General features: G+C 58.8%; 2 protein-coding genes and 1 long non-coding RNA gene across 4 annotated transcripts; 1 reads left to right on the top strand and 2 right to left on the bottom strand.

The window, feature by feature from the left end:
• Positions 1 to 543: 543 nt before the first annotated feature.
• On the top strand, positions 544 to 19,604 carry ZBTB7A (zinc finger and BTB domain containing 7A). 2 transcript variants are annotated; one of them, XM_032092904.1, is made up of 3 exons: positions 544 to 670; positions 13,521 to 14,728; positions 17,766 to 19,604. In XM_032092904.1, the coding sequence occupies exons 2-3, from the start codon at positions 13,536 to 13,538 to the stop codon at positions 18,217 to 18,219; spliced, it is 1,647 nt and encodes a 548-aa protein (XP_031948795.1). In that variant the 5' UTR covers positions 544 to 670; positions 13,521 to 13,535; the 3' UTR covers positions 18,220 to 19,604. The 2 variants fall into 2 exon arrangements, with proteins under 2 accessions (XP_031948795.1, XP_031948796.1); XM_032092905.1 differs by lacking the exon at positions 544 to 670 and adding an exon at positions 9,341 to 9,575.
• LOC116436033 lies at positions 16,646 to 17,607 on the bottom strand. The gene is made up of 2 exons (XR_004236908.1): positions 17,318 to 17,607; positions 16,646 to 16,752 (listed from the first exon to the last, which is right to left on the bottom strand). It is a non-coding gene; the product is annotated as an uncharacterized LOC116436033 (long non-coding RNA).
• Positions 19,605 to 25,126: 5,522 nt separating the features above from the next.
• Positions 25,127 to 26,395, bottom strand: LOC116435793 (forkhead box protein L2-like). The gene is made up of 3 exons (XM_032092359.1): positions 26,024 to 26,395; positions 25,407 to 25,579; positions 25,127 to 25,319 (listed from the first exon to the last, which is right to left on the bottom strand). Exons 1-3 carry the CDS (start codon positions 26,339 to 26,341, stop codon positions 25,127 to 25,129), a joined length of 684 nt encoding a protein of 227 aa, XP_031948250.1. The 5' UTR covers positions 26,342 to 26,395.
• Positions 26,396 to 27,148: the final 753 nt, after the last annotated feature.

The following is a 27,148-nucleotide window of genomic DNA, read 5'->3' as shown; positions in this document are numbered from 1 at the left end:
CACTGCCGGGGGGGGGGGTGACACCCTGTGACACGGCTGGGGCTGGGGTCTGTGTGTGTGTGACACTGCCGGGAGGGGGGTGACACCCTGGGGTCTGGGGTCTGTGTGTGACACTCCCGGGGGGGGGGGGGTGACACCCTGTGACACGGCTGGGGCTGGGGTCTGTGTGCGTGTGACACTGCCGGGGGGGGGGTGACACCCTGGGGTCTGGGGTCTGTGTGTGTGTGTGACACTGCCGGGGGGGGGGGGGGTGACACCCTGTGACACGCGTGGGTCCGGCTCGCGCTGTCACGCGGGGAGGGGGGGGGGGCGCGGACCGTCCCACTCCGCGCGCGGGCGGGGGGGGGTCCTCGGGGTCCCTTCGCGGGGCTCCTCCGGACGCGCCCCCCCGAACCCCCCTCTCCCCCCCCCCGCGGCCGCGCCGCGCTGCGCCCCCCCCCGGCCGGAGGCGGCTGCGCCCCGCGGGGGGGGCGGCGGGCGGGGGGGCGGCGCGCGGCCCCTTTAAGAGCGGGGCGGCCCCGGCCGGAGCAGGAAGGAGCCGCATACGGGCCTCGGCGAGCAGCTCCCGCGGGGCGGCCAGAGCCTGCTCCGCCCGCCCGCACGGCCCGGCCCGCCCGCCTCGGCACGGCGCGGCCCGCTCCGCTCGCCCGGACCGCTCGGCCCCCGCCCGGTACGGAACTGAGGGGTGGGCGCGGAGGCGGGGGGGGGTCGCGCACGGGGGGGGGGGGAGGGGGGGTTCAGGCCTGACCCTTCCCCCCCCCCTCCCCTGGGGTACTGGGGGGGAGGAGGGGGGTGGGGAGGGGTCAGTTGGGTTCGTTGCGGGGGGGGGGGTGGGGGCTGCCCTCCCCCTCCACCCCCCCCCTCCGTATACGTTGTACTTGGCCGGGCCGTGCTGGGGGGGTCGCGGAGGGGGGGGGGGGGGAAGGGTTCGGAGCGGGGAGGAGTGGAGGGAGCGCGGCGCGGGGGTTGCTGGGAGCTGTAGTCCCTTGGCGGCGCCGCACCGCAGGTGCCGGTAGACGCGCGGACTGCGGTTCCCGGCGCCCCGCGCGCGCGGCGAGCGGGAGGCGTGTTGATGGGCAGCGGGCGGGGCCAATCGGGGCGCGCCCTCCGCCCCGCGCGCCCGCCCCGCCCGCCGCCGCCCGGCCCAATGGCGGGCGCCGCGCGGGGTGGCCGGGGACGGGCGCGGCGGGGCCTGCGCGGCCCCCCCCCCCCCCCCCCCCCCGGGCCCGCGACCCCCGCCCGGGCGCGGCACCGCCGCGACCCCCGCCCACCCCGGTACCCCCGCGGGGCCGCCACCGACACCTCGCCCCCACCCCCCCTCCTCCTCCCGCCGGCGCCCCCCGCCCCCGCCTCCCCCCGGCCTCCATTGCGGCGCCCGCCCGCCCGGGGGAAGGGGTGGGGTCGTGGCGCCCGGCCAAGGCTCCCTGTGGGCCCCGCGGGGGGGGCGGCCCGGGCCGGCGGGGGGGGGAGGCCGGTCATGGGTGGGGTCCCCCGGGGCCGCCCCGTGCGGGGGCGTCGGGCCGGGCCGTCCCTGCGCACCCCAAGGTCGTTGCCGGCCGGGGGGCGCCGGCCCGGCCCTGCCCGCCCCGCTCCGGCCCTGCGCGCCTGGGGTTGTTTTTACCCCCCTCGGCCGTCCCTTATCTCCCCCCGGCCGGCTGCGGGCAGGGGGGGCCGCGGTGATAATCCCCCCGCGGGGCTGGGGCGCTGCTGCCCGGAGGAGCCCGGCGGGATAAGCCTCTCCTCCCGCGGGACTGCGCAGCAGCGAGGCCGGCGAGAGCTTGGCGTGAGGGGCAGCATCCCTTCGTCCTGCCCAAACGTTCTCTGCCTGCCCGGGGACCCGGCACTGCCTTCTCATCGTCATCCCCCCCCGCAGGGCTCGGGGTTGGACGTGGTGGCTCGGGTCAGGTGCCCAAAACTGCCGTGCTGAGTCCCCCGTGACAGAGCCAAAGGTCCCTGCCCTCTTCCCCTTGGAGCGGTGCTTCGTGAGGCTGGAGACGGGACAAAGTCACAGACACATTGCTGAGACCGTGGGCTGGGAGCTGGGCACTGCCAGGGGATGGGTTCCTTGGCTGTGTTGTTCCAGGAGTGCGGGAAAAAGTTGGTTTATAAAGCTGTATTAGGAGAGGTTGAGGTTGGATATCAGGAAAAGGTTCTTTCTCCACAGGGTGCTGGGCACTGCCCAGGCTCCCCAGGGAATGGTCCCGGCCCCGAGGCTGCCAGAGCTGCAGGAGCGTTTGGACAGCGCTGCCAGGGATGCCCAGGGTGGGATTGTTGGGGTGTCTGTGCAGGGCCAGGAGCTGGGCTGGATGATCCCTGGGGTTCCCTTCCGGCTGAGGATATTCCATGATTCCATGGAAAGCCCTGGGACTCCGGCAGCAGCACCAGAATGTGTGAATCCCAGCGTTCCTATGTTGAAAGCAACAGTTCCTGTTGTACAACCCCAGCTGACGTGACTGCCTGTCCCCTGCCTGGCTCTCCGTGTTCCCAGCTCCTGCGGACCCTCGGCTGCGGGGCAGGAGGAGTTTGGGCAGCCAAAGTTTCTCTGGGCTCAAGGACTCTTGGTAAGAGTTTGCTGCCGGTCCCAGTTCAAGAGCAGCTGTGCTCCCGGGGCTGTTAATTGTCCTGGCTATCGAAACCATAACTTATATAATAACTATTTTATGGACATGGGTAGAGAAAGGTTCTGCCTGGAAGAATTTACAACCTAGTGAGGGTTGAAGTTGTGCTCAGCGTAGCAACGGAGCTAAAAGGTCATCCTGGCGCTTTCCAAAAGTGTTTGGGGAGGTTGTTGTTGGTGTTTTTCAAGGAATTGTGTGATTTCTCAAGGATTCTGCCGGTCCTGGTTGGAAGTTGCAGCATGTGGGCTCTTCTGGAGGCTGAGCAGGAAGAGCCGGGCTGGCTTTAATTCTGATGGTTTTGCTGGAGTTGTTGGATTTCAACTACTTTTAAAAAAAAAAGAGACCGAGAGAAACTGAGGACTTTATTAGAGAGGAGCCTTTCTTGTTTAATATTCATTCTGGCCCCTGTTTAGGCTTGTTCTGGTGAAAGAGGGAGTGAAGAGGCGCAACCCAAACACGGGTGAGATGGTGGGATTTTTCCACCAAGCCTTAATTGCTTCAGTAACTCCAGGGAGGGTTTTGCAAGGCAGGAGCTCTTAATAAATGTGGTGGTGAATGAAAGTAGTTCTTCACTCTGCTGCTCTGCAACTCTTCCTCTGCCTTTTTTTTTAAATTATTAATTGTTTTTCACTCGTATTTCATCTCGTGGCCGTGGGTCTGGTGATGATCTTTAGCTGTGGCTTCATGAGGAGCTCTGCTCCGTGGAGGAGCTGGCTGGAATTAATTTGGCACGGTGAGGGCGCTGGGTTCCCTTCATGTTTGGTGACTTTTGGAAGCAGAATTAAAAATTCCAGTTGTTCTCCCAGCGTGGGAATTTGGATGTGGGCACGGGACGCAAATGAGGGGTGAAATTTATGCTGCCATCGAGGCTCTGTGGTGGTTTGGGTGCTCCTGTCTCCTTCAAGACCTTATTTTCGGATCAGGTGCCGGGGTTTCACCGCAGGATCGAGTCCCACCTAAAACCTGGGGGGTGGCCTGTGAAATTCCAGGTCTGTGTTTGAGACAGTCTAAATGCTTGAGAAGTGTGGTTTAATCGTGATTAAAACTGACACTTGAGGGTTTTCCCCCTGTCTCGGGATGCTGAGCTTTTTGGAAGATGAGCTTGTGTGGTGAACAATTAGAAGCCGACTCGTTATCTCTCCTAGTCCAGGCAATAAACAGTTGCTTGAACTACGCTCTCAACCAGCCTTAACCTCAAATTTGAGCAGACCGGTCCCAGTCTGTAATTAAAAGCCTTTTGACGAGCAGAACTCAGGGAAGGGGAGAAAGGCAGTGTCTGGGATAAGGGAAGCGTTTATCCCCAATCCCATGGCCCTTTGATCCAAGCTGTGTCCGTCCCGATACCTGTGCCTGGAGCGTCCCAGAGGAGCTCTGGGAGGACGTCAGCGGGAGTAAACGAGGTCAGGGAAGCGCTGGGATCCTCTGCGAGTATCCAGGGACGATTGTTCCTCGCCCAGCCCCCTGCCCGTATCGCCTTCCCTCCGCGCAGTTTCAGTTTCCCACCCGCCCGGTGGCAGCGCCGGCTCCGGTGGCAGAGCCGGGGCGCGACTTCCCGGGGCCAAAGCGCCTTGAATCGCGGTGGGGCTCCTTCCCCCGGAGCCCCGGCCGGCTGAGGGACTGGGGAATGTCCCGCAGCAGCCCCGGGCTGCAGGTGGAAGGGAACTATAGGGCTCAGCTTAATGCGACAAGGTGCGAGAAACTGGAAACTAGCGCGAGCTGCCCCAGGGCTGCAGGTGGGAGCCAAGGGCACGTCGGTGGGATGAGCCGCAGATCCCCTGGCAATCAGCGGCTTCCCAACACCCTGGCTTTGCCCATCCCTGGGAAAATGCGCGGCCGCAGCGTCAGGAGCATGACCTGCCAGCGCCGGCCTGCCTGGCTGGAACGCTGCTCCCCGATCCCCGCGGATCCCTGTCCTCCTGGGGCACCCTTGGGATCCTGCTCCTCATGTTTCCCACCCCTGTGCCCGCCTGAAGCCGGGGACCCTCTCCCGACCCTCTCCCTGCTGCCTGGTGTTTCTCCACAGCAGAGGATGCTCCCAGGTGTCCCAGCGCTGGGTTTTAACTCCCTCCTCCCCACCCTTCACTCCACTCCTGCGCCCATTTCCTTCCTGGTTCGTGCACCTCCTGATTTCCCACCAGCGCACTGGGAACCAGTGAGTAATTGGCTTTTTTCCCTGTTGTTTGTTGGAGCTGGGAAGGCGCCGGAGGTGGGCTTGTAGCTACAGGTTGCTGCTGTGCAGTTCCTCGGAGCCTCCTGCCCCGACAGGCAGAGCACACGGATCAGCGTTCTCTCCCTGCATCCCTGTGCTCCCAGCAGGGCAGGAAGGAAGGAGCTCCGTGGCAGGAGAGCGTTGCCAGGGATGAAGCCCCGCTTGCTCCAGGGATTCGCTTCTGCTCGTCATCAGCCGGAGTCGGGAATGGCGGGACGAGCTGTCTGTTAATCCACAAACTGGGAATTACATAAGGGACTGCCCTGCCCTGCTCTCTCACCAAACTCCAGTCTTACTCTTTTACTTATTTTCCTTTTTTTCCCCCCTCTTTCCCGGTGTGGAAAAGAACAACCGGTCTGTGAGGTGTCATTTGAGGCAATTAGATTAATGCCAGAGCCTCGGGCAGGGAATGTCAGGGGTGGCGGGGGGGACACGGGGGCTGCAGAGGGAATCCTGTGATGGGGAGGGGGACAGGCAGTTTGGGGGCTCCTGCAGGGAGCAGGGTGGGAATGGGGGGATTTGGGGTTTGAGCAGTTCTTCAGGTTCTCTGTTCAGGAGTCAGGAGAGATGTGACAGGGAGGGGAGCATGGGGTGAAGGGGTGAATGCTATCGGGGACCTGTGAGAATGGGGGAATTTGGGATTTGAGCAGTTTTTGTGGTTCTCTCAGCTTAGCAGATGATGAGGGCTGTGACAGGAGAGGGGGAATATGGAGTGAAGGGGCAGATAGGTTTGGTTTTTCTCAAGGAAACACTGGAGTGACTTTGGGGTGATTTTGGCTGGACTGGGGACAGGCTTTGGCCTCTGAAGGGGACAGGGTGTCCAAACATGACCTGCTCTGATTTTCCTCTAGCCTGGAGCAGCTGGGCTGTGCTGGGGGTTAACGCTTCGTGACGAGTCCTCAATTGCTCCCTTGGCAAAGGGGCCCCACGTTGCCTTTTTGGAATAGCAGCAGCTTATTCCTGCCTGGATCCTGGTGCCTGCAGGCTCCAGGGCTCTCAGGTTGGGAAAGAACCCTCCTGGGAGAGAGCTTTTCCTGCAGCCAGGACTGGAGCACACATGGCCTTGTGGTTTGTGCAGTTTTTCCCCTTTTTCTGTGTAACTCCTGAGACTTCTTTAAGAACTGGGGCTGGCTCAGCCATGGCCTGGTGTTGTCCAGAATCTCCCAAAACCAGGGAGCTTTCCCACAGGAGCCACGTGGGAGAGAACCTGTTGGAGGGCCAGGACTTACAGCAGTGTGGGCACACTTGGACTTGGTGAAAAGAGTTTGTTTGAGCAGCAAAACAAGGAGTTTCCATGAGTGCCGGGGTGTTCAGCCTTCCCGGGCCCTGGGCTGAGCTCAGATGAGCTCAGTTTAGGCTGAGGATTGAGGGAAGGCTGGGAGTTGCTGGAGCAGAGGTGGGTTTGGAGCAGGGTTGAGGATGCCTGAGGATCTCTGAGCAGCTCTCAGCCTTTCGGGCAGGTTGAGGTTTGTTTTGTCTCGGTGCAGGGAAGTTCCTGTGACCTGTTGGGAATCCAGCACACGGAGTTTGTGCCATGGGCCTTTGTGTCGAGGCAGAGCGACAGTGCCGGGGATGGAGGGGCTTCTCACCCCAAATAACCCCTCACACACAGAGCTGGGGTGGGAGACTCCCCAGGCTCAGAGCAAGGCACATTCCTGCCAGATTAAACCCGGCCTCTGATGACAAAGGAGAAAATTGGCAAGGAGGGCTGGGTGGAGGAACCAGTTCAGGCTCACCTTGCAACATGAGAGGAGTTTGGTGCTGTCGTGGGACGGGGCTGAGGGTGGCAGCTCAGGGAGGCTCCGTGCCTGGATTTGGGATCCTCCGGAACAGTGCTGGTGCTTGGTCCATCGGGGTCCACATCCTGCCTTTGCCAGCAGCTGGAAACTGGAGTTTCCCAGGAGCTGTGCCATACCCTGGAAGGAAATCCCATCCCAGTTACATCCCAGGGAGCTGTGGAATGTGACTGGGTCATCCCTCGTCTGCCTGGATTGTGGAAGTGAGTCCTTGCAGAGGGAGCTGTGTCTCTGGGAACACCACCAGGTTTCCTGGGAGATGCAGAGTCTTTCCCAGGCCTTTGGGATGAGTTGGAGTGAGGCTGTTCCTTGGTGACACTTGTCCTTCCACTGGAAGAATTCCACAGCTGGCTTGTCCAGCCTTGTCTGGGCCAGTGAAAACCGCTGGAATTCAGGCAGTTTTGGAAAACCAAGAGGAGCGAGCCCCTTTCTTCCTGGTGCTCCATAGCAGCATTCCCGACAATTCCCGGCCTGGGTGGTCCCTGCTCCACTGTGGTCACTCCATGGTTCCTCTGCTCCCAGCAGGATTCGGGAGCCCCGTTCCAGTTGCTCTGGTTCTGTTTGGCACAGGTTGTCACTGTCACCACTGAGGTGTCTTGGTGAAGGGCTGGAAAGGGGGCAGTTTAGAATCGTGGGAAGATCATAAGTGGGGTGAGGTGGAACATTTCACTGGGTCTCTCGGCCTCGGGGAGATTGAATTCCCCCAAAACCTGTCCATCCAGGAGCTGCTGGGGAGGGGAGGCTCCCAATTCCCTCACAGCCCATTTCCATGGATCAACTGCTGTAACCTGGGCTTGGGGCTTCTTCACCCCAGTTTTTTCCTGCAGCTCTCCCAGACCTTAGAGATTCCTTGCCAAATCCCTGGGCCCTGTGCAGGCTCCCACGGATGAGCCCGGGATGCGGCCGTTCCTGGTGAGGAAATGGCTGCCTGGCAGCTGGGAAGGGCTGTCCTGGCTCCGCTGGCACTGGGATCGACCCCTTTGGCCAGGGACAGGAGAGCAGAGCACCAGGGCACAGCCAGCTCCTGGCACTGCTCCTCCCTCCGGGCTGTTACTCCTTTCCACACGCAGGAAAATCAAGGGTCTTTATTGCATTAAAGTTCCGGGATGCTCATCGAGGGGATGTTCAGATCCAGTGCTCCATCCAGACTTCCACGGGAGCAATTGCTCCTCCTGCCACAGTTCCCTTGGCAGCAGCTGCAGGATGTGGGATTCTCCTTCCCTGTCTGAGCCTCCGTGCTGTCAAATCCTGATGTGTCCTGGTTGTTCCTGCAGTGCTCTAGGTGCTTCTTCCTTTGTGTAATTGGCTCTTGGAGAGCTTTAGCCCTTCTTTTCACAAGGGCCTGGAGTGCCAGGGGAAGGGGGAATGGCTTCAAAATGTCAGCAGGGATAAGTGGGATATAGGGAAGGGATTCCTCCCTGTAAGGGTGGGGAGGCCCTGGAATGGATTTCCCAGAGCAGCTGTGGCTGCCCCTGGATCCCTGGAAGTGTCCAAGGCCAGGTTGGAGCAGCCTGGGATCAGGGAAGGTGTCCCTGCCCATGGGATGGAATGGGATGGGCTTTAAGGTCCCTCCCAACCCACTCCATTCTGGGTTTTCAGGGATGTGTTGATCCGTACTGCAGCCTCTGTGGGGTTTGGGGCAGATTTCCCTTCCCTTGGAGCAGCTGCTTGGTGTGAAGGGGCCGTAGGAGGGGAATTGGCCATGCTGGAGCTTCCTGTGCTGCCCAGGCACATCCTTCTAGAGCAGGGAGAGGCAAACCTCCCCGGCAGGTCCGGCCTGGCCAGGACAGCCCGGCTGTTTTGGTTACGTGGTCGCGCCGTGAGTCCGTCGGGTTGGGCTGAAACGGGGGGAGGCTGCCAGAGCCCAGGAGCTGTCGGAACATCTTGGATGTTCTTCCACTTCACCTTGAATTTGAGACTTTGACTCATCACAGAATGGTTTGGGTGGAAGGGACCTTAAAGCTCATCCTGTCCCACCTCTGCCATTCCATTCCAGTCCATCCCCACCCTCACAGGGAAGAATTCCTTCCCCATATCCCATCTAAACCCACTCAGTTTGAATCCATTCCCCCTTGTCATTCCATGACCTTGTCCAAAGTCTCTCTCCATCTCTCCTGGAGCCCCTTTAGGCACTGGAAGGTCTCTCCAGAGCCCTTGCAGCAGCATTCCAGCATCCAAAGGACCTACAAGAAACAGGATGCTCTGATCTTTGGAAGGACCAGAACAAACCAACCACTCAGAGGAACCACTGGAGCAGGGTTTGCTCAGGGGTGTGGTCTGGAGCCTCTTTGGGAACCAACTGAACCCTCCTCACGTGGCTCAGTCTCATTCCTTAGCTGAGCCCTCATGTCCCAAATCCAGAGCTGCGGTCGCTTTTCCCTGTTGGGAGCTGGGCAGGGATGTGCAGGGGCTGGAGGGGATGGATGCCCATGCTTGGAAAACAGAGCCAGATTGTCCAAAGCAGCCCACAGATATTTGCAGGGTGCTGGTTCTGCTCTGATCTCTTCACTTCAAGAGCTGCATGATCTTGGTCATGTTACCCCAGATGGGGTGTCCAGTCAGGACAGAAGAAAGCTGGAATTCACTCTTTGCCATTGATGGCTCCGTTGCCTTCTCAAGACCAAGGATTTCTTCCCACTGCACCATTGAAAATGTAGTTTTATTTGAAATAAAAAGCATGCTGAGGGGTTTTCTTATCTTGATTTTTCCCACAGTGCAGTTCCTTCTGTTGATGTGCAGGGTCTTCCTCTCAGGAACATCCAGCTGTTCTCCAGGCCCAAATAACTGGGATAGTTTGGCCCTACAGCACTGACAGCACGTTCCTTGTCGGGAGCAGTTGAATTTCCATGGCTCTGTGGAGTGGTTGGAATTGTGACTTCTCCCAAGCAGGCAAAACACCTCCTTCACTTCCTGCAGCCTCCGTGTTCCCCCCTCCCCGGCGCTCCGTGCGAGGTGCGTGTCCCGAGGCCTCGGCAGGGTTTCGGGTGGATCCTGGGCAGAGGGAGGGAGACCTGCTGGGGCTTGTCCTGGGCTCGGTGTCGGCACAGGCGCTGCCTCCTGCTCCCCGTGGCCGCAGAGCTGCCTCGTCCCAGGGCATCCAGCCTGGCAGATGTGTCCAGGGAGAAGGATGGGGGCACTGGGGTGGTCTCTCCCTAACTATAAAGAGATGAGGACTTGTGGGGTGTGAGCTGTTCATAGGGAAAAAATTCCCATTCCTACGGTTGGTGGTGAGGGAATGCTGGGATAGTGTTTGGGCCTTGGGCAGCAACCACTTCGGGTGTGTTTTTGTTTAAAGCACCATTACTTTAATAATTCTTCCCTGGTGCTGCTGCTGAGGCTGCCCTGCCTTGGTCACATCCAAGAAATCCCAGAGCAACTTGGGATCCTTGGGCATCTTGAGCAAGAAGCTGAGTATCCCAGAATCCTGGAATGGTTTATGTTGGAGGGACCTTAACCATGGACAGGGGCACCTTCCACTGTCCCAGGCTGCTCCAACCTGGCCTCGGACACTTCCAGGGATCCAGGGACAGCCACAGCTGCCCTGGGAAATCCATTCCAGGGCCTCCCCGCCCTTACAGGGAAGGATTCCTTCCCAATATCCCATCTATCCCTGCCCCGTCAGTTTGAATCCGTTCCCTCTTATCCTGTCACTCCAGACTCAATATCCACGGGTTGTCTCCCAGGGCTCAGCTGTTCCCAGGAAATGTGGCTTTGTGGATGGCAGAATTCCTTTTGCCATAAAGCCCTTTTGCCTGGTGCTCCATGGCGAGGGCGATGCCCATTCTCCCTCCCTGCCCCGAGCAGGTGCCAGGTGCTGCTCAAGTTCTCACCTGTACCTGGAGTGGGCGGCGCCTCTGCCTTTGGAAAGCGTTTTGGGATCTTTTCTGGATTAGAGCACATAGAAAACATTGGCTGTACCTGGTTGCCCAGGTGTGGCCGAGCTCTTCAACCTGTGCATTCCTGAGCCCTCCCAAACTGCTCAGCTTCCTCTAAATTTTAAGGTAAAGAAGCGAAGGGAAAAGAAAAAAATAAAAACCGCACTGAGGTTCCGTGGAAAACTGGTAATTAAAGAGGTGTTTTGTCAGCACTTTTGGTTGTGATCCCATCTTGATGTGGTCGTCTCATTTGAATGTAAATGTCAAATTCCAGAGCTCCTAGAGGAGAGGGATTGGGTGACATCCTGCTGAGGGAAGCACAAGCTCAGGGGTTTCAGGGAGCTTTGGGTGCTGCTCTCGAGCTGGGGGGTCTGGGAGGAGAGAGGTGAGGAATTGAGGTTTTGCCACTTGTCGCCTGGCTGCAGGGCATTCCCAAGTGGATCTTGCCCATTCCATCATGGCGTTGAGCCTTGTTGTCTTGAGCATGCAGTGGGTTTGGGGTGTTTGGAACTTCTTTTGAGTCTCCCACTCAGGAAGTTCCCAAAGCCCCAAATCCATGAGGTGGAACGCTCCATTTCCCGTTGGTAATTCCGAGGCTGTTCAGCCCCTTGGGAAGGGAATGGGGGGTGATTTTTTAAGGACTCAATCTCTGGATGTGGCTGGAGCATCCAGGCCCTGACTCGATTCCTGGGGGGCTCGGGGTGGCCCCTTTGCCCCCCACTGTCCTCGGCCACCGCGGCCGCGGGACACAAAGGCCGTGTTGTGTGCGGGGTGGCCGAGTTGGACAAGGCTCCAGGCCGGCCCTCGGCAGTCTCATGACCCTGCAGCCATTCCCACACTGTCGGGATGATTATCCCAGCCCCCAGGATGGGGGGGTGACCTTGCCTGGATGGTCTGGCTGTTCCCCCAGGCCCCCAGAGCCGGGGTGTGTGGGGGACAGACACGGCTCCCTCAGGATTGCAGGCCGAAGCTTCCAAACGCTGCACGCAGCTCAAATCCCCGGGTTTTCGGGGAAAAAAAGCTTTGTAAAGCATCTCTTGTAGAGGAGAAGGGGAGGGGGAAGCTCCAAGGCCCTTTTTGGGGTGGGCAGGGATATGGGATCCACTTTCCTGTGTGTGGTGGCTCTGATCAGGGGCATTTGGGGAGCTCTGTTGCTGCCCTGGTGGGGATGGGACCAGCGGTGCTGAGGCAGCAGGAGCCTCCCTGGAATCCCAGCTCGGGAGGCAGGAGGGTCCCTGGGATCCCCTGGGGATGCTGGGATGGGCTGACCTTGCCCAAGGTCACACCCAGAGCCGGGGCCGCATCCGGAGCGGTGCCACCAAACGGCCCTTTGCCCTTTCCTCCCTGCCAGGACCCTGATGTGAAAATCTCTGAAATTAGGGCTGAAAGGGCAAATCCTGGAGCGCAGGAGGTGGCTCTGGAGTCAGTCCCAGCTGTCTCAGGAAGCTGCCTGGCTTTGGTGTTTGCTCTTGGTGGCAGGACTGGGGCCTGCCCTGCACATGCAGCTCCCCTGCATCCTCCCTCCTCCTCAGCCCCATCCCATTCCTCTTGGGAGCTGAACACTGGTGTCCTCCTGCTGTTGCATAGCCAGGGATTTGCTCCAGATCGGTGTTCCACAGCCTCGGACCTGCCTTCTCCTGCCTTTTCTCTGTATAAAACAGGAAGGTGCCAAAATTAAACTCGTTTTCTGGGATTGACCAAACTTTTCAAAAATGAGTAAATATGGAAAACTACTGAGGAGGCTGGGCTGGGTGGGGGAAGCTGGAGTTGTGCAACCTGGGCTCCTGCTCCGTGCTGGGACCCGGGGCTGGCAGTTGCTTCCTGGGTAATTGCTCCTATTCTGGATGCATCCTGACTCATCCATCCCCCCATGGAGTGGGACAGGCCACGTCCCACCGTGCCTCAGTTTCCCCACCTGGAGATCAGGAACTCGGATACTCCAGCCTTGTGCCAGGGTGGTTTGGGAACCGATCTGTGCGTGTATTTCTTGGCTCCTGCTGATCCCAGTGTTTGGGATGGGGGAACTACACTGATTTTCCAGCAAAGGCATCACTGCTTCAAGGAGCACGTGGATTTGTTGCTTGAGATGGAGAGGAGGGAAACATTATTCCTAATTTTTGGGATCAGAGGACTGGGATTGTGGGATAATTGGGGGCTGGCAGTTTGGCTCCAGTGTCCCTTTCCCAGCAAAGGGGATCCCTTCCCACCAGGGCTGCTTGGTTCCTTCTGGGTTTTTCCAGCCTTTGGAGTCAAGTGGATCTGTCAGGAGTGACTTTATTTATTTATCTTGTCCCAAACAAACCCTTGGCGTTGGGAAGAGCCGCTGCTTGTGCTGGAACCTGTCCAAGATCCGGCTCTGGTGCTGGCACTTGCTGACCCCGATGTCCTTTTCTCTCTCCTGCTCCTGGGAAAGAGCAGGAGCTGCCTCGGGTTCAAGGGATCAGCTCTTGTCTGTCAAACACCTGCAGCAGCAGGTTGGGGTGGCTGGGGCTCCCCTCTCCCTGCCCTTCCCAAAGGGTATTCCCTGCCTGCATCTCTCCAGGTGTTCTGGCACCCTGGGATGAGTGATGGGAATGGTGTTCCCGGTGATGACATCATTGTGCTGGCTGCTCTCAGCGAGCAGGGGACCTTCCCAGTAGGACTGGGAATGGGAAGGGCTCCCAGAGGTGGACTGGGATGCACTGGGGAGGCTCAGGCCCACGCTGGGCACGGCTGTGCTCGCTCTGGGTGCTGCCTGGCTGGCGATCCCAGCTCCCTGCCAAGGCGTGCTGCTCTGGCCCAGATCCGTGCTAATTCAGCTGTTCTCACTTGAGAGCACCTGGGCTCTGCTCCTCCTCCTCCTCCTTCTTCCCAGGTAAGTACAGGACAGGCAGGATGCCGGGCAGGACGATGGGAGAGGTCCAGGGGACAGGGAGAGGCGCGGGGGACACGCGTGGTGCTGCCGGGTGCGTCCCTCAGGAATTTGGGAATTCTCCCGATGTCCCCAAGCTGTGACTCACGGCCGTTCCCTCCTTTCCCGCAGCCTTTAGCGTGGAAGATGGCGGGTGGCGTGGACGGCCCCATAGGGATCCCGTTCCCAGATCACAGCAGCGACATCCTCAGCAGCCTGAATGAGCAGAGGAACAACGGGCTGCTGTGCGACGTGGTCATCCTGGTGGAAGGCCAGGAGTTCCCCACCCACCGCTCCGTCCTGGCAGCGTGCAGCCAGTACTTCAAGAAGCTCTTCACCTCAGGGTTAGTGGTGGACCAGCAGAACGTGTATGAGATAGACTTTGTGAGTGCGGACGCCCTGTCGGCGCTGCTGGAGTTCGCCTACACCGCGACCCTCACCGTCAGCACTTCCAACGTCAACGACATCCTCAACGCCGCCACGCTGCTGGAGATCCCGGCCGTCAGGGATGTCTGCACGGATCTCCTGGAGAGGAAGATTCTGGCCAAAAATGACCAGATGGATACAGTAGATCAAATTGATCAGAGGAACCATCTCAGAGCAAAAGAGTACCTGGAGTTCTTCCAGAGCAACCCCGTGAACGGCCACCAAGGCAGCTTTCCGTGGACCAACCCAGAGTTGAGAGACCTTCAGAGACTGAACTTCCGAGGCCAAGAGGAGGAGGAGGAGTCGAACTGCAATGGCCTGGACTTCTACTCGCAAGCCACCCCAACCGAAAGACCAAAGGCAAGTGACTGTGACCCTGACAGCAACCCGGCCATGTGGCTGGACCGCGAGGACGAGGAGCCGGTCAGCGGCGGGATGTTCTCCCCTTCCCAGAACGGACATTACAGCAGCCGTGGCTTGGCCACCCCAGGAGAAGAGGAGGGGGGCACCCCCAGGGGCCCTCTGGACCCGCAGGAAGCCGGGGACTCGCCCAGCTTCATCCCCACTGGCACGGAGACGGAGGACGATGCCAGGGAGGTGGATGACCTGGCCGCCAGCGCCCTGCTCCAGCAGATGATCAACTCCGTGGGGCGGCAGCAGCTCGGCGACGACGACCGCAAGGACGAGGACGGGGTCATGGATTATTACTTGAAGTATTTCGGCAGTTCCAGCGAGGGCGACGTGTACCCGTCCTGGTCCCAGAAGGTGGAGAAGAAGATCAGGGCGAAAGCATTCCAGAAGTGCCCCATCTGCGAGAAGGTGATCCAGGGCGCCGGGAAGCTGCCGCGCCACATCCGCACCCACACCGGGGAGAAGCCCTACGAGTGCAACATCTGCAACGTCCGATTCACCAGGTACGGGCCGGGCGCGGGGGCTGCACAAAGCCGGCTCTCCCCGGGAGCCGGCGCAGGGCTGGGCCTGGGTGATTTTATCTCCCCTGCTGTGCTCATTTCCATCCTAACAGAGTTGGGTCTGGAGGCCAAAGTTTTCCAGGGAGACGAGCGATTTGGGGGTGTGACACTTGAGCTGTCTCAAGGGGCCTGGCTCGCTGGCCAGTGCCACCATCCCGCTGTCCTGAACTGCTGAGCTCTGCTGGAAACCCGGCCAGAGCTGGAGTGACGTGCTGGGGAAACAGAGCTGCAGCTCTTGGCCCGTCCGTCGCGGCCGAGGCAGGAGCGGGGGAATCGTTCGGGAATGGCTCCATGGGGTGGCTGAGGTGGCGGTGGTTGGGTTGGAAGGAGGTTGGACCCCGCTCGTGTCCTGGCAAACCGAGCGCTGCGGCCCCGGTGCAGCTCCCGCGGGCGTTTGCCACGGCCCCGTCCCTAATCAGGGCTCCTCTGCTCCTTGCCTGGGCCAGGGAGCACCAAAGAAAGGGGACATTGTTTGGATCCCTCCCGGTTCACTCCAGTCCGCAGTCGGGCGCCGCCTCCTCTCCCTGGGCTCTGTGGCCGCCGGGGCTGCGCTGGGGTGGGGGTCCCACCCTGGAGCGGCCCTGGCCCTGCTGAGGGGCAGCATGGGCTGCCTGGGCCTGGGGCCTGCTCCCTTCCCTTTCCCTTTCCCTTTCCCTGCTCCCTTCCCTTTCCCTGCTCCTTTCCCTTTCCCTTTCCCTGCTCCCTTCCCTTTCCCTTTCCCTGCTCCCTTCCCTTTCCCTGCTCCCTTCCCTTTCCCTTTCCCTGCTCCCTTCCCTTTCCCTTTCCCTGCTCCTTTCCCTTTCCCTGCCTGCTCCCTTCCTGCCCTGATATTCCCACTGTGCCAGTTCCCACTGCCAAGGCCGGCCCTTCCAGGCCGTTCGTGCTTTGGGGGCTCCATCCCATGGGGCTGCTCCATCCCATAGGGCTGCTCCGTATGGGACCCATGAGGGATCCCTGGGGCAGCTGCGGTGCAGCCGGAGGGGCCGAGCCGTGGGCAGAGGCCGCGTCCTGCCCCTTCCCCTGGTCCCGGCCGCACCCAGCCCACGTTGGAGAGCTGAGGAATGCAGATAATGGCAGGGGCAGGGTGCCAGCCCTCCCTCCCCGCTCCCCCGGCCCTGCCACGCGGCACCTCCCTGCTCCGGGGGCCCGGGGGGCCCATCCCAACCGGTCCCACAGCGATCCCACAGCGATCCCACCCCCCTGTGCAGGATCCAGGGGCCTGCAGGATGTGGAAATGCCACAGGGTCCCTGGCAGCTGGTGGCACTGCAAGATGAGGGGAGGCCCAGGGATTTTTGGGGCGGGGGCGTTGGTGGGGCAATGCCACCCCAGCCCTTTTCCATCCTGCTCCCCTTCCGTGGGTTTTGGATGAGGACCTGCTCCCTGTTGGCTCCCAGGAGGGCCTGGCACCTGTAAAAAAGCTGCTTTCCTAAAACACCAGATTCCAGCCAAAATACATCCTGCTGCTGCTTCCCACAGCCGGGGTTTGGGCCTGGAGAAGCCTGGATAGGGACAGGGAGCTGTCCTTGGCACCACTGTTCCCTGTCGTGCCCTGAGCTCGAATTCCCCCTGATTTTATTATTCCTTTGCTCTCCTTCCCCCTCCGCATCCCACAGCTGGAAAACAAACCCCTTCCCCGTTCCATGGGGCTCTGGGAAGGCTGGACACGGGAAGCTGGCTCTGGGAGGGGGTTTGGGGTGTGCCAGGAGGAGCCGGGGCTGTTCCAGCCGGGTGTTCCCGGCCGGGTGGGGACAGGCCCGGCCCTTCTCAGGGATTTTTGCTCCCTGGTGCTTCCTGGTTCCTCTGCGGGCGCGGGGGGGAGGAGCAGCGGCAGCTCTGATAAGAAAAGAGAGAGTGGGGGGTTATAAAATGATAAATTTTAATTTCAAAAGGCCGTTTTTGTGTCCCTCAGAGCTGGAGGTGATCTTGGGCTTTGATCCTTCCCTGGAGCTTTAGGATTTTTGGGATCCTGTGGGCAAAGGGAGAACGTTCGGGGCGGGGATCCGAGTGTTCCATCCGGGAGAGCGGAGAGGGACGGGGTGGATCCGCTTGGGAAGGGTCGAGCAGGTGCTGGGAGGGCAGGAGGGGCTCTCACGGCCTCGCCACGTGCTCTGGGCTGGGATTTTCCTGCAGGAAGCAGCGATGGCTGCGGCTCACGTGGCCCTGCTGGCCCCCGGCCCGGCCTGTGCACCGGCCCTGCCCCGGCTGGGGGAGCTGCGGCTGCGCCGGCCCCGAATGAGCCACACGGCCCCAAATGAGCCATGCGTGACCCCATAGCTGTGATCAGCCCTGTACTGGGCAAGGTGTGACCCCATAACCCTGCTCAGACCCCATATGGGGCAAGGTGTGACCCCATAACCCTGCTCAGACCCCATATGGGGCAAGGTGTGACCCCATAACCCTGCTCAGACCCCATATGGGGCAAGGTGTGACCCCATAACCCTGCTCAGACCCCATATGGGGCAAGGTGTGACCCTATATGTGACCGTGTGTGACCCCACACTCACACCCTGCTTTACGGGGCGATGCTTTACCCTGTGCTGCCGCTCAGCCCTGGATTGATGCTTGACCCCGTACTGGGCGATGCTCAGCCCCATACTGGTGTTCAGCCCTTTACTGATGCTCAGCCCTGTGCTGGACAGCGGTGACCCCATAGTGATGCTCAGCCCTGTATGAGGTGATGTTTGACCTCGTGCCAGGTGATGCTTGGCCCTATATGAGGTGACCTCTTAGCCCCATATGAGGTGATGTTCAGCCCCACACCGGGTGGATGCTCCACCTTACACCAGGTGGTTCCAATGTCCAGCCCCACACCCGCTGCTGCCCAGCCCTGTTCCACCGACACCCCACCCTCTTCCATCCGCAGCTTTCCCCCATTCCCCCCGTCCCTTCTCCCCGCTCCGCCACCACCCCAGAGCTCCCTCCCGGCCCCGTTGCCCGCCCTGCCCGGGGCTGACGGTGCCCTGTGTGTGCTCTCCGCAGGCAGGACAAGCTGAAGGTGCACATGCGGAAGCACACGGGGGAGAAGCCCTACCTGTGCCAGCAGTGCGGGGCCGCCTTCGCCCACAACTACGACTTGAAGAACCACATGCGGGTGCACACGGGGCTGCGGCCGTACCAGTGCGACAGCTGCTGCAAGACTTTCGTCCGCTCCGACCACCTGCACAGGCACCTTAAAAAAGATGGATGCAACGGGATCCCGTCCCGGAGGGGCCGCAAGCCCCGGGTGAGGGAGGCCGGGGCGATGCCCCCCACCCCGACGGGCAGCGCCGAGGACGGGAGCTTCCCGGCCGGAGCCGAGAGCCAGGAATCCGAGGACACCGCGCAGGGCACCGAGCAGGAGCAGCAGCACTTTGAGGAGAATTCCAATAACGAAGCGCCGGGATTGAATGTAGCAGGAGGGTCGGATGAGGGTAACACGCAAGGACTCTCCTAAACCAAAAAAAAAAAAAAAAAACCCCAACAAAACAAAAAACCAACCCCAACCAACGAAACAACCACCTGAGAAACAAAGTCACAAAATCTAGTTAGTACTTTTCCTCCGATTTTTCTCTTTAAAAAGATGTTTCTCTCCCTTTTTTTAAGAAAAAAAAGCGATAAAAACAACAAAAAAAAAAAAAAAAGAGATATTATATTAACGTTTTCCAATCTTCCCATCATAAGCGGGGCTCCCCCGAGGATCCCTCATAGCCAAGGACCTTTTCTTGGAAAGGCAAGGACGCTAGGGAAGCACGAGGTGGGGATGGAAAGTGGCTCTGTCACATGGAAAAGAGCTTCCATGTAAATCCAAAGCTTTATTTTGTGTCCAAACACGTGTTTAAAAAAAAGAAAAGAAAAAAAAACTTATTTCAGAGAGAGATCTATTTAAGAAAAAAAAAAGGAAAAAATAGAAAAAAAAAAAAGGAGTGGTAGGAGTTGGAAGGGCTGTGGCAGGGTGGGGTTTGGGATTTGGGGGCCGGGGGCTCCTTCCCAGGAGATCGGGGTCAGGATTTGGGGTCCATCCCCCCAGCCCCGTGCGAGGCTCAGTCGGGCAGCGAGGGCTCCGGGTGGGGAGCGGCCGGAAAATTGCTGGAAATGTCTGGAAATTGCCTGAAAAAAAAAAAAAAATCATGTGAGAGAGAGAGGGCAGCAGGTTCGGCAGGGTTTGTGTCGGGCACGCGGGGCTGGGGACAGCGGAGATGATGGGGACAGGGCAGGGCTGGGGACAGGGCAGGAGTGGGGACAGCCAGGGCTGGGCACAGCCAGGAATGGGGACAGGCACGGGGAGCAGCACCTGGAGCAGGGACAGCGGCGTGGGGACAGCGGGGGTGGCTCCGCCGTGCCGTGGATCCAGTGCTGGGGTGTCCATCCCCGTGGCCATCCCCGTGGCCATCCCCGTGGCCATCCCTGGCCATCCCTGGCCCTCCCCGTGTCCCCCCATCCGTCCCCACCCCGCAGTGCCCAGGAAGTGCCTGAGTCAGCCCAGCCCCCGCTGCCGGCAGAATTTGGGGCTGGGGGGTCCCAATTTCCCCCCCCCCCCCCCCCCCCGCCCCCCAGCTCCGCCCAGCGCTGCCCCAAAAACGCCTCCGGATTCCTTTGGAAAAAGGGTTCTTTGGGGTCTCCCCTAAAGGAGCAGGAGGCCTTTGGGAAGGGGGGAGCAGCCCGGCCCCCCAGCCCCATTCCCAAAAATGAATTATATAAATATATATATCTAGAGATGCTCTATGGCTGGAGAGGCGGGTCCCGACCCTCGGGGGAAAAAGGCACCTTTGAGTTGGTCACCTGTTTTCTAAATGCACATTTTTAAATGCTAAAAAAAAAAAAAAAAAAAAAAAAAAAAAAGTAAAAAACCAGAGAGATTTTAAGCCCTTTTATTTTCAAAGCACTTTTTAGATTCTCTTCCTTTTATTTTAATTTTTTTGTTGTTGGTTTTTTTTTTCTTTTGGTTTTTCCTTTTTTTTTTTTTTTTTTGTTGTTTTTACTTTCAAAAAGAAAAAGCAAAGAGCAGGTTTTGGCCGAATGTATTTTGGAGAGGGAGTGAGAGAGGGGGAGTGTGTGCTGGGGGTGGGGTGAGTGGTGGGGCTGGGGGAAGAGATGGATGTTTATTTAATGCAGAAAAACAAAAAAAGCAATAAAAAATTCCAAAAAAAAGCTAAAAAATAAAAAAAAAAAGAAAACAAAGAAGTCTTAGCACTTTGCGATGGAACGGGTACTTTGAGCTCACTTTATCTTAATTTAAAGAAAAAGCAAAATTCAAGATGTTTACAAGTCAAAAAAAAACTTAAAAAAAAAAAACGACTTCTACGGAGAAAAAAAAATATTATTAAAAAAAAAGCCTAAATTTATTTTTGTAAGAATAAAAAATGTGTATATATATATATATATTTAACAAAAAAAAACCTAGAAAAAAAATACAAATATAGGCAGAATCCAAGTGAGATTGGAGGATGGGAGGAAGGATGCTAATTAGGTTCTGTGACGTGCCCTGACCCTCGGGAATTTTAAATAGAAAGAAAAAAAAAAAAAAAAATCCATGGAAGCTTGAATTTTAGGCAGGAATCCTGGGGGTTGTGGCTCGGTCGCTGCTCCCCGCAGCCTTGAGGAGGATTTTTTTTTTTTTTTTGGTAGAAATAATTTTATTTTTCGATGTTTTTTAGCCAGTGCCAGCGCAGAGGTGTCGGGATCCCCGCGGGTTTGGATCCCTCCTGCTCCCACCTGGGGCAGGGAATTGGGATCTGGGCAGGGAATCCCCCCAGGAAGGAGCTGGAGGGATCCAGGTTGGAATGGGAGGGGCTGGGATGTTCGCCAGGGAGTTCCTGGGCAGGGAATGGGATCTGGATCGGGGCTGGGAGAGGGATTTGTGTCCCTCCAGCTCTGCCCTGGGGCGGGGAAATTGGGATCTGGGTGGGGAGAGTGGGATCGGGGCAGGGAATCCCCCCGGGAAGGCGCTGGAGGGACCCAGATCCAGCTTGGAACTGAGGGGGCCACGATGCTCCCCATGGATTTGGATCCCCGCAGCTCCCGGGCAGGGAACTCGGGATGCGACAGCGAATCCCGGCGGGAAGGGGCGGGAGGGAGCCGGAGCCGGGACACGAGAGGGGCCCGCGGTGATCCCGGGGATTCGTGTCCCTCCCGTTCCCCCTTCGGGCACGGAACTCGGGATGCCAGGTCCGGGATGCTCCCTGTGGATCTGCATCCCTCCCCTGAGCGGGGAATTTGGGATCCGGGCAGCGAATCCCGGCGGGGAGGGGCCGGGTCCCGGCTGGAATTGGGGGCTCCGGGCGGGGCCGCCCCTCCGGTCTGGGAATGGGGAAGCGAATTCCGAGTGGGTTTGAAACGGAGCTCGCGGTTCGGGCGGCTCCTCTCGACTCCCTGGCCCGGTTTTTGCCTGGGAGTTTTTCCCACCCTCGCTGCTGCTTTTCCTTGCCCCTTCCCAATCCTGAAGGAATTTTGGGAAGTTTGGGAGCTCTGGGGAAGCAGCACCGGGGGGGGGGGGGGGGGGGGGGGGTGAAGCTGGTGGGATGTTCCAGGTGTGGGGAAAAGGGGGAACAAGGGGGGGAAGGAAAAGATGGGAGAGGGGGAAAAAAGAGGGGGGGAAAAAAAGAAAAAAGAGGGGAATGATAAAAAATAGAAGGAAAAAAGGGGGGGAAGGAAATTGCAAGGGAGAAATAAAAGAGGGAAAACAAGGGAAAGAAAGGGGGGAAAGGAAAAAAGGGGTGGAAAAAAGGGGGGAAATGAGAAAAGAAGGAAAAAAGGGGGAAATGAATTGGGGAGGACCAGGGGAGAAAAAAAGGAAAGGAAGAGGGGGAAAAAAGGAAAAAATACAAAGGAAAAAGAGCACAAAAGAGGAAGAGAGGAGCAGACTCAGGATTCCCCCAGCGATGTCCCCGTGTCCCTCCCTGTCCCTCCCTGTCCCCCCACTGGCACCACTTTAGCACAAGGTGAAGTTTGCACTAAAAATAAATCAAGAGAAAGCAAAAAAAAAAAAAAAAAAGAGCTCCAACCCCCCCCAAAACCCGCCAGGACTGTCCCTGTCCCGTCACCTGCCTTAACCCCCGAGCCCAAAATCCCCCCCGTAGCTCAGCATCGAGATTTTTGTCATTTTTATTCTGATTCATTTCCATTTAATTTGATTTTTTTTTTTTTTTTGGTCGTTTTTTTTTGGATCCAGGTTGGGATAAAATTGTTGCCAAAGAAAGTGCTGAGTTCCGGTGGGAAGAGAGAGGGAGAGAGAGGAATAATAATACTAGAAGTGATTATTAATATTAATAATAATTGATTATTAAATAATACCCTTTGGATCGAAGCCAAGCAGGGGCAAGGGGAAATGGGGGGGAAAAAAAGGATTTTTTGATTTAAAAGAGGAAAAGAATTTGTGTGTTCCCCCAGACTCCCCAAACCACCTCCCCCCCATGTCCTGAGGGGGCTCAGCCCGGGCTTGGGGGGGTTAATCCAGGTTTGGGGGGCTCAGCCCAAGTTTGGGGGTTTCAGCCTGGATTTAGGGGGTTCAGCTCAATTTTGGCGTGGCTGAGCTCGGTTTAGGGGCTTTGAGCCTGGTTTTGGGGGCTCAGCCCAGATTTGGGGGACTTGACCCAGGTTTGGGGGGGCTCAGCCTGGGTTTAGGGGGGAATAATCTGGGTTTGGGGTGCAGAGCCCGGGTTTGGGGGGCTCAGCCCAATTTTGGGGCAGCTGAGCCCAAGTTTGGGGGTCTGAGCCTGGGTTAGGGGGGCTGAGCCCAGGTTTAGGGGGATGGATCCGGGTTTAGGGGGGCTCAGCTTTGGGGTCCCAGCTCAGGACAGGTGGGGGAGGGATTTGGGGCCGTTCCCGACTCATTTGGGGTCTGGGAGTGCCACGAGAGGAGCTTCACCCCTTGCTGGGCTGAGCAGGGACAAATTTGGGGTTTTCCCCCCCCAAAATTGGGTCCGGGGGGGTCCCGCCCCCCAAACTAAGCGGGAGGGGCCTCATTTTTCCATAGGGAAAGGGCTGATTCCCCCTCCCCACCCCAAAATTCTCCTTCATCCCCCCCTTTAGAGCCCCCCCAGCCCCATTTCCCCCCCAAACGGAACCTTTTCGTCATTTAATAATAAACCAAGACAAAACCCCCTGAATTTCTCTCTCTAAATTTTTCCATCGTTTGGGTTTTGATTCACAACGAGCAGAAAAAAAAAAAAAATTTCAAAACAATTTCAAAAAAATTCAAATTTCAATTTCAATCAAGAGAAACAAACAAACAAAAAAGAGCAAAACGGGACGGAAATTTTGGGGGGGTGGGGCGGGGAGGGGGCGAAATGCTGCGTTAAATTGTGTTTTATATCGAATGCTATCTCTATATATATATATATATACACACAGCAAGAGCTGAAATGTCCCCAGGGACGGGGGGGACACCGAGCTCGGCCCGGGGACCCCAAAGGACGCTCGAGGTGGGGCCACTTTATTATAAATATTAATTTTATTTTCGTTTTTTTTCCCTTTTTTTTTCCGGTTTTTTTTTGGTTTTTTTTTTGTTTTTTCCTGCGTCTTTCTATAAATCTATTAAAGAGATTCTTTATCTTCAAGCACTCGCAAAGGTTGCAGCGGTTTTTATGTGTTTTTTCCAATTTCTTTTTTTTTTTTTGGTGAGGATTTTCGCGGGGTTGGGGGTGGGGGGGGAGGAAAAGGAGTGAGGAAAGGAGGAGAGAGAGAGAAAAAAAAGTGGATAAAGAAAGAAATATATTTAAATAAATAAATAAATAAAGCACAGAAAAGACATTCCATAGATTGTAACTTTGATAGTTCTTTATAAAGCGGGGGGAGATGAGGAAAAAAAAAATAAAAACGATGACAAAAAAGGACAAAAAACAAAAAAAAAATTAAAATAATAAAAAATTGCACTTTGGGGGGGGCTTTAAAATATTAAAAAAAAAAAAAAAAGAGAGAAATAAACTATATATTAAAAATACACCCGGAGCCCGCTGGATTTCTTGGGGGAGGAGTTTATGGAGGGCAGCAGCTCTTTTTTGGGGGGTCGCCCCAGTGTTTTGGGGTGGTTTGGGTGGGGTTTTAATGATTTTGGGGGGGTTTTTTTGGGGCGGGGGAGCCCCGGGTGGGGAAGCAAGGCAGGGCCTGGGGGTTCCCTGGGGTTTGGGGGGAGGGTGGGGGAAGTTTTGGGGTTTTCCCCCGATTTTGGGGGTGTCCAGGGCTGCAAAGGGGATTTTTGGGAGGGTTCCCCCTATTCTGGGAGTTTGCAGGGGGGTATTTGGGGGGAATCTCCCCTATTTCGGGGGTGTCCAGGACTGTTGGGGTTTTTTGGGGGGGGTTCCCCTATTTTGGGGAACTCAGCAGGGGATCCCCCCCCAACGCCCCCTCCCCCCAGTGCCCCCCCAGTGCCCCCCCAGTCCGCCCAGTGCCCCCGGCCCCATTAAGCCGCTCGGGGGGGCTGAGGCCCGGGGGGGTCGGGGGACCCTAATCGCGTTTGGGGCCAGATGGCCGCGCCTTAAGGAGCCTTCGGGGGCAGATTTGGGGTGTCCCCCACCCCCCCAGACCCCCCAGCCCGGGGTGGGCACCACAGGCCGGGGCAGGGCGTGGGCGCGGGTGACCCCACATCCCAAAAATCCCCCAAATCCCGGGGTCTCCGTGCCCGCAGGACCCCGCCCGGCCCCCCCCGGCCCCCCCAAAGGGCACGGCCAATGTGCGGGGATTAATTTGTGTCATAATCTGCCTTGTTCGGGGGCACGCGCGGGGATTTGGGGGTTTATCCCGGGATTTAGTGGCCGAGTCGTCTTTCTTAGCGAGACGCTCTAATGCCACTTAACACCTGGGAGCCGCGATTTTCATTAGGGGCGTCAGGGACAATTAGTAAGGGAATAATTAGGGCAGGGGCAGCCGCTGCAGGGTTTAAGCCCCATATGTGCCTGAGCGTGCCGGGAGGGGGGGTTGGGGCACCCCCGGTTTGGGGGTGTCCAGGGGGGTTTGTGGGGGGGATCGGTCCCAATTGGGGCCGTGCCTCAGTTTCCCCCAGTGGAAAACCCCTCTTAGGCAGCAAAGGGTGGGGGTCCCCAGCGTGCCCAGTGCCCCCTCCCAGTCTGCCCAGTGCTGCTCATGGGGGGCACACTGGGCACTGGGTGCCATCCTGGGGTGTCCTGAGGGGGTGGCAGCACCGGGAGGATGGGGGGGCTCGGGAGGGCGTGGGAGGGTCTCTCAGGGGGTGCAGCCCCCGGGAATGGGCCCCATCCTGGGTCACTGGTGACAGGGGACACACAGGTGACGGCGTGGTGCGGGGGTCACCCGGAGCAGGTGACACATCCAGGGGGGTCCCATGTGGGCACTGGGCAGGGGGGGCACAGGAAGGGGGGGCCGGGGCAGGAGGGGTCCCCGGGGGGGGGTCACAGGAAGGGGGCCCGGGACAGGAGGGGTCCCCGGGGCACCGGGAGCCGCCCCCAGCCCCAGCGCGGCACTGGGGGGCACTGGGGGGCCCTGGGCAGCGCCAGCGGGGCCGCGGCGGGGCCCGGGGGGCAGCAGGGGCAGCAGCAGCCGAGGCCGTACAGGGCGTAGGGGTGGAAGTAGCCGACGTTCACCCTGCGAGGGGAAACAGAGCACGGGGTCAGCGCTGAGCCCCAAACCCCCCCTCGGTGGCCCCCAGGGCCTCCCCCGGAGCCCCCTGACCTGCGGACGCGGCGCCGGGCCCGCCGCCGGTGGTAATCGCCCTTGGCGAAGTCCTCCAGGTTGGCGGGGTGGATGGCCCAGAAGTGCCCTTTGCCGTTGTCGCTGCGCCCGGCCTTGACGAAGCACTCGTTAAGGGACAGGTTGTGGCGGACGCTGTTGCGCCAACTCTTCTCCTGCACCCAGAGGGGTCACTCAGGCCCAGAGGGGTCACTCAGGCCCAGAGGGGTCACTCAGGCCCGCAGGGGTCAGCCAGGCCCGCAGGGGTCAGCCAGGCCGAGCCCCCCTGGCCCTGCCGTGCCCGCTCCGCTCCGGAGGCCCCCTGGAGAACCCGGCCCCAGGATCCGGCCACCAGCACAGGCGTTTTCCCAATGGATTGGGATCAGCCAACACCAGTAGGCTCCAAAATGAGCCTGGAGAAAGCGACCCCACCAGCACCGAGGTCTGGACATCACAGAGGCGTTTTCCTGATGGATTGGGCTCAGCGGAGCTGGGTGAGTTCCCCCAGCCCAGTCCCACACCCCACAGCAGCACCCCGGGCTCGGCTCACCCCAAACCATGGAAACCAGCGGAGATCCCAAGGGAACGCGCCTGCCCCGGCCCCGCAGCCCCTCCCTCACCTTGTTCTTGAAGTAGGGGTAGTTGTCCATGATCCACTGGTAGATGTCGGAGAGCAGCAGCTTCTTCTCCGGGGACGAGAGGATGGCGGTGGAGATGAGGGCGATGTAGGATTGGGCTGGTTTGTCCCCGGGCTCCGGAGGGGGCCGGGGGGCCCCCGGGGGGCTCCGGCCGGGGGGCTCCGGGCTGGGGGCGGCCCCGTTCCCCCGCCCCGACAGCAGGTACTCGATGGTGAAGGAGGCTCCGGGCGGGCGCCGGGAGGACGCAGGTCCTGTGTGCCCACTCATGCCCGTGTCCCCCGTGTCCCCCGTGTCCCCCATGCTGCAGGTGCTGCCGGCAGCCGCCGGCGCTCGGAGCCCGGTAATTAGCGCAGATTACTGGCTTTGCTAATTGTGTTTTCACAAACGAGCTGCCCCCAAAGCGGGCTGTTTATCTGGCAAAGCCCCGGCTTTAGCGGGATTTGGGCCCTTAAGCCTCGTAAATAAAATGATTAATCCGCTGGAGGTGGAGGAATTCAAAGTGGCACCGAGGAGGTGCCCGGGGGTCCGGCTGCCCCCCAAATTCCAGGGGAAGAACCTGGAGGGGGTCAGAGGTTGCCCCAGAACCCTTCAAGCTCCTTTTGGGGTGATCCTGGGGACATCTTGGAGACCCTGTGAGATCCTGGGATGTTCAGGGAAATCCTGGGAGGGGGTCGGGGTTGCCCCAGGACCCTCCTGCCATGGACACAAATCCCCCGGGCTCATTTTGGGGTGAGCTGGGAGTGATCCTGGGGACCCTCTGGAGATGCTCGGGAGCCTGGGGGAGATCCTGGGGGATCTTGGTGAGATCTTGAGGAGCTCAGGGTGACCCCAGGGCGGTTGTGGAGATCCTGTGGGAAGATTTTCCCTGGCACAATCCTGGGGATGCTGAGTGAGATCCTTGAGAGCCCCCGGGAGAAGTTCTGGGGACCCCCGGTGAGGTGCTGGGCATCTCCAGGGAGTTCATGGAGACCCTCAGGACACCCCAGGGGGTTTCCTGGAGATCCCCAGAGAGATCTTGAGGAAACCCTGAGGAGCCCAGGGAGATCCTGGAGACTCTGGGGTCAGAAATCCCAACAAGCTGACACGGAATTAAATGTAAATCTTTCA

The sequence above is a fragment of the Corvus moneduloides genome, chromosome 28, assembly GCF_009650955.1.
Source record: "Corvus moneduloides isolate bCorMon1 chromosome 28, bCorMon1.pri, whole genome shotgun sequence".
NCBI lineage: Eukaryota > Metazoa > Chordata > Aves > Passeriformes > Corvidae > Corvus > Corvus moneduloides.
This window is presented reverse-complemented; position numbering and strand designations above follow the sequence as displayed.